General features: G+C 48.0%; 1 protein-coding gene across 1 annotated transcript in view; it reads right to left on the minus strand.

The window, feature by feature from the left end:
• Positions 1-4,342, minus strand: part of LOC107292014 (zinc finger protein 2 homolog) — a 9,907-nt gene that overhangs the window by 2,331 nt on the left and 3,234 nt on the right. Inside the window, exon 4 of the mRNA XM_029285070.1 lies at positions 261-387. Within this exon, the coding sequence (XP_029140903.1) occupies positions 261-387 (127 nt within the window). The remainder of the gene's footprint in view (positions 1-260; positions 388-4,342) is intronic.

Genomic DNA, 4,342 nt, shown 5'->3' on the forward strand with positions numbered 1-4,342 from the left:
TGGGCGAGCGTGTGCATGCACGCTCCATTTGTGTGAGGGGCGTGCGAGGGTGCACGTCGTGCAAATGGAGTTGTGTGCACGCTTGCTGGCCGCTCGCGCAGAACCATCCCTTCTTCTCCTCCCCCCTCCATCGCTGGTCCCCAAAGCTGGAAAGTTTGGGGAACTCTGCCCTATCCATATAAATCTGTGGTCTCACAGGAACCTAACTTAAAATGCTATCTTTATGATTATACATCAACGAAGGAAAGAGGGAGCCTTACCGAGAGAAGTCAGGATTTCAAAATTCTCTTCCGTGATTTGCTTATAGAGAGCTTTCTGGTCAGGATTCAACAGAAGCCACTCTTCCTCAGTGAAATACACAGCCAGCTCTTCCACAGTGGCCAGATCCTGATTGAAAAAGAAAAAAAATCATCGTAAGAATATACACAGTGCATGTAATCTCACTAAAGCCACTGTTTTATCTTACACCAGTGGTGGCGAACCTATGGCACGCGTGCCAGAGGCGACACTCAGAGCCCTCTCTGTGGGCACACGCACCATGCCCTGGAGATGGCAACTGTCCCTCTTCAACCAGCCGCCTGCTAACTCACTGAGGTCCCACGTGGCCGGATGCATCCCAACATGGGTGGTTTCCCTCCCCCCTCCCATCCCTCCTGGCCTCACATACTCTCCTTTTCCCAGGCACGACCCACTGCATCGCCTCCTCAGCTGTCGGACGGCCGTCCAGCTCAGAGGTGGCTTCTCTGAACTGCTGGGGGCAGGCTGCGGAGCCCCAGAGTGCGCCGGTTGACGGGCTGGCAGGCTGTGGCTGCTGACGGACACTGTCGGCCCCCATGCACTCGTTGGCCTCTGTGTGCAGGGGATGACAGTGTCAGGAGGCAGCCGCCCCGGCCCCTGCCTCGCCTTGCCCTGCGACAATGGCACCCCCGCCCTGCCTCGCCTTGCCTCGCCTCAACCCCCCAGGATGAGCCTCCTGCCCACTGCCCCACCTGCCAGAGTCCCCTGGATCTCCCCCAACCCTGCCCGGCCCCCACAGGCGTCCCTCCCCACGAGCAACATCGAGGTGACCCCACCCACCTTGGCCACACTCACCCAGTATGCCATGATCACAGCCACGCCCATCCAGTGGGCCGCACCCACCTGGCACCTGGCGATAAATAAGTGGGTTTTGTGTTGCAGTTTGGGCACTCGGTCTCTAAAAGGTTCACCATCACTGTCTTACACCATGGCATCTGCTTTCTTACTGAGCAAACAATCAGTAGCCAATAGCAACGAGCTATAATTACAGGAAGTCCTCGATGTATAAATCATTCATTTAGCCACCCATATGAAGTTACACGGCACTGAAAAAAGGGACATAGGACTGGTCCTCGTATCTAGGACCATTGCGGCATTCCTCGTTGTCACATGATCAAAATTTGGGCACTTGGCCAGACCGACATGTATTTGCAGTGTCCCGGGATCATGCGATTGTCATTTTGAGACTTTCCCAACCGGCTTCTGACAAGCAAAGTCAATTGAGGGGGGGGGGAGCCAGATTCGTTCAACAAATGCACGATTCGTTTAACAACCTCAGTGACTTGTTTAACCGTGACAAAAGAAGGTCATAAATCTGGGGGTGATTCGCTTAACAGCTGCCTTGCGTAACAATGGAAATTTTGGTCCCGATTGTGGTTGTAAGTCAAGAGCTGCCGGTAAAGACAAATTATTCCAGGTATAGGAGAACTGGAAGAATCCTGAGCGGGAATTCAGTTTTTGGCTTTAACTATGTAGTGCCGATATTTTGCTTCTTGAATAAAAGATTCTTTAAGGCAAACAACGCCTCGAAGTTCTTTTGAAGAGTCTCACCTGCCGGAACCATGACACTACTCTTCTCTTCTCCAGCCTCAATATTCTCTTGGGTTTCTCCTTATTCAGACTTAGCACCCAGACCATCCCTCTGCTATGGTCTGAAAACTACTCCTGTACTTAAGATGGGGCCTGGACAACACCGAATACGGCAGAACTATTATTTCCAAGGATATTTCTACCAATACAAACAAAATTTGTCTTTTCTCTACGTATATCACTCCGTGGACATATATTCCACAGTGTTACTAAAGAAATATCAGATTTCTGACTTTAGAAAAAAGAAGGCTAGATCGCCCAGGTCAGTGATGGCGAACCTTTTAGAGCAGGGCTTTTCAACCAGTGGTACGGGTACCACCTGTGGTACATTGGCACCTGGCAGGTGGTACGCGACCATCCTAGAAAAGTGGTAGCGGGGGAGGGGAATGAGCTGAACTGATGGCAGCACCCCACAAGCCTGAGTGAGAGATGGCTGGAGCTGCAGGGCTGTCAGGGCTCAGCGGAAGCGCCAGGCTCCAGCTGGAGCTCGGTGCTGATCCTGGCATTTCTGCTGAGCCCAGAAGAAGCGCCGATCAGCTGCAATGTTACAGCATCTCCAGGGTCTTGTGATTTACATTCAGATTCTTGGCAACTAATTCATATTTATGACGTTCACAGTGTCCCAAGGTCATGTGAAGTGACCAAAACCTGCTGCAATCACCCAGCAGGTAAAGGGAATAAAAACAAAACACCCCCCTCACCCCACCCCTGCTGCCAATCCTCAACAGAAATGCTCACAACAATGAAAACCTCAGACAGGAAGAAGAGCGTGGCTGGGTGGGCAGGCAGGTGTCTTGCTCGGCTGTGGCTTGGGGGGCACTTTTTCAGTGCCATTGTAACTTTGAACAGTCATTAAGCAAACTGTTGTAAGTCGAGGACTACCTGTACTTTATCACTTTTTTCCTTTTGGGGGGGGGGTCATCAAGTTTTTGACCTTGCTAGGCAACTGGTGGTACTCAGATGTTGCCATATCCTAAAAGTGGTACAATGGGTAAAAATGTTGAAACACCCTGTTTTAGAGACCGAGTGCCCAAACTGCAACCCCAAAACCCACTTATTTATCGCAAAGTGCCAACACGGCAATTTAATCTGAATACTGAGGTTTTAGTTTAGAAAAAACAACTCATACATTAACATCTTTTGTCTTAAAAGGAAAACACAATGACAAAGCTTTCAATGATACAAACAACTTTTGAGTGAAAGGTAAAAGTTTTGCATTTGGCAGGCTTTTGAACAATTAATGTGATTTTGGCTGTTGTATGCATGCTGATAATTTGTCTAACCTTGGCTTATACTTTGTAAGTTTGAGAGCAACACGTGCAGCACTCAGGTCATCTGTTAGTCTGTTTCCGATGTCAGGTTTGATATAATTCAAAGCTGAAAACAGCGCGCTCGCTCCGGAGGCTTGTTTTGGCTAGGAAGGGGCTTGAGAAATGGCTTTTTCCTGCGAAAATCTAGCCAAAGAGCAAGGCGCATGTGCCCACGGAGAAGGCTCCGAGTGCCCCCTCTGGCACGCATGCCATAGGTTCGCCACCACTGGCCCAGGTCTTCGATTTGATCCAGCATGACATTTCTTAGGCTGCCAATGTTGATAGACGCAAAGAGAGCGATTGGGTTCAGAACCCAAGAAATAAGCAGAGGACAGCAACACCCAAGGATTCGCTCCAAATCTTGCAAGCTTGCTTTTTAAGTGAAAGACTCTTGGAAGTCCTCGGAAGACTTTCTTGACGTAAACTGAATCTGAATTGTATAAATAAATCATATTAAATATATATATATATATATTAAAAAATCCTCTCCTCTACCTGAAGTGGGTCAACAGCAGTTTCTATTCCACCGCAGAGAAAAACAGAGGACTTTATGCTTTTTGTCAGCATCAATTCATCCCCTACAAGAGACACAAGACAGTGGGAAGGCTGAAGCATTTGCCCGTCTCAGAAATGTGAAGTTATGGCGCTAAGCGTTCTTACGGAGAAGTAAGTCCCTTGGGCACGCGAGGATTTACTTCTGAGTAACAATAAATATATTCCCTGTGCAACGGAGGCAAGGCTAAATCCCCATGGGCATCACTAGAACCTTTATCATTTCATTTAAACATGAGAAAAATCTCTTAAAGGTATCAGTTTTAAAGAGTTAAAAATTGAAACATTGTGGAAAAGAAGTGGAATCCCGTTTTTCCCCCCAACCCCCCTCCCCCGAATTAATTAATTTGATACAATATTCATATGTCAACATCCCGCTCGAGAATCCAAATATAACTCCAGGTTCAATCCGTTTCCAAAAACCTGTTTATTGAATACACTGCATGGTAATGTCAAAACAAAACTAACTCTGAGGTTCCCAGACACCAGTTCATAGAATTAAACAATAATTTCTCCGGCCAAACCCCCACCCTCTCATGTAGTCCACGTAAACAATTTCACTTTGTTATGGGAACCGTCTGCTTTCTCTCCAC

This window comes from Protobothrops mucrosquamatus, unplaced genomic scaffold (genome assembly GCF_001527695.2).
Source record: "Protobothrops mucrosquamatus isolate PMUCROS unplaced genomic scaffold, P.Mucros_1.0 scaffold1244, whole genome shotgun sequence".
Classification (NCBI taxonomy): domain Eukaryota; kingdom Metazoa; phylum Chordata; class Lepidosauria; order Squamata; family Viperidae; genus Protobothrops; species Protobothrops mucrosquamatus.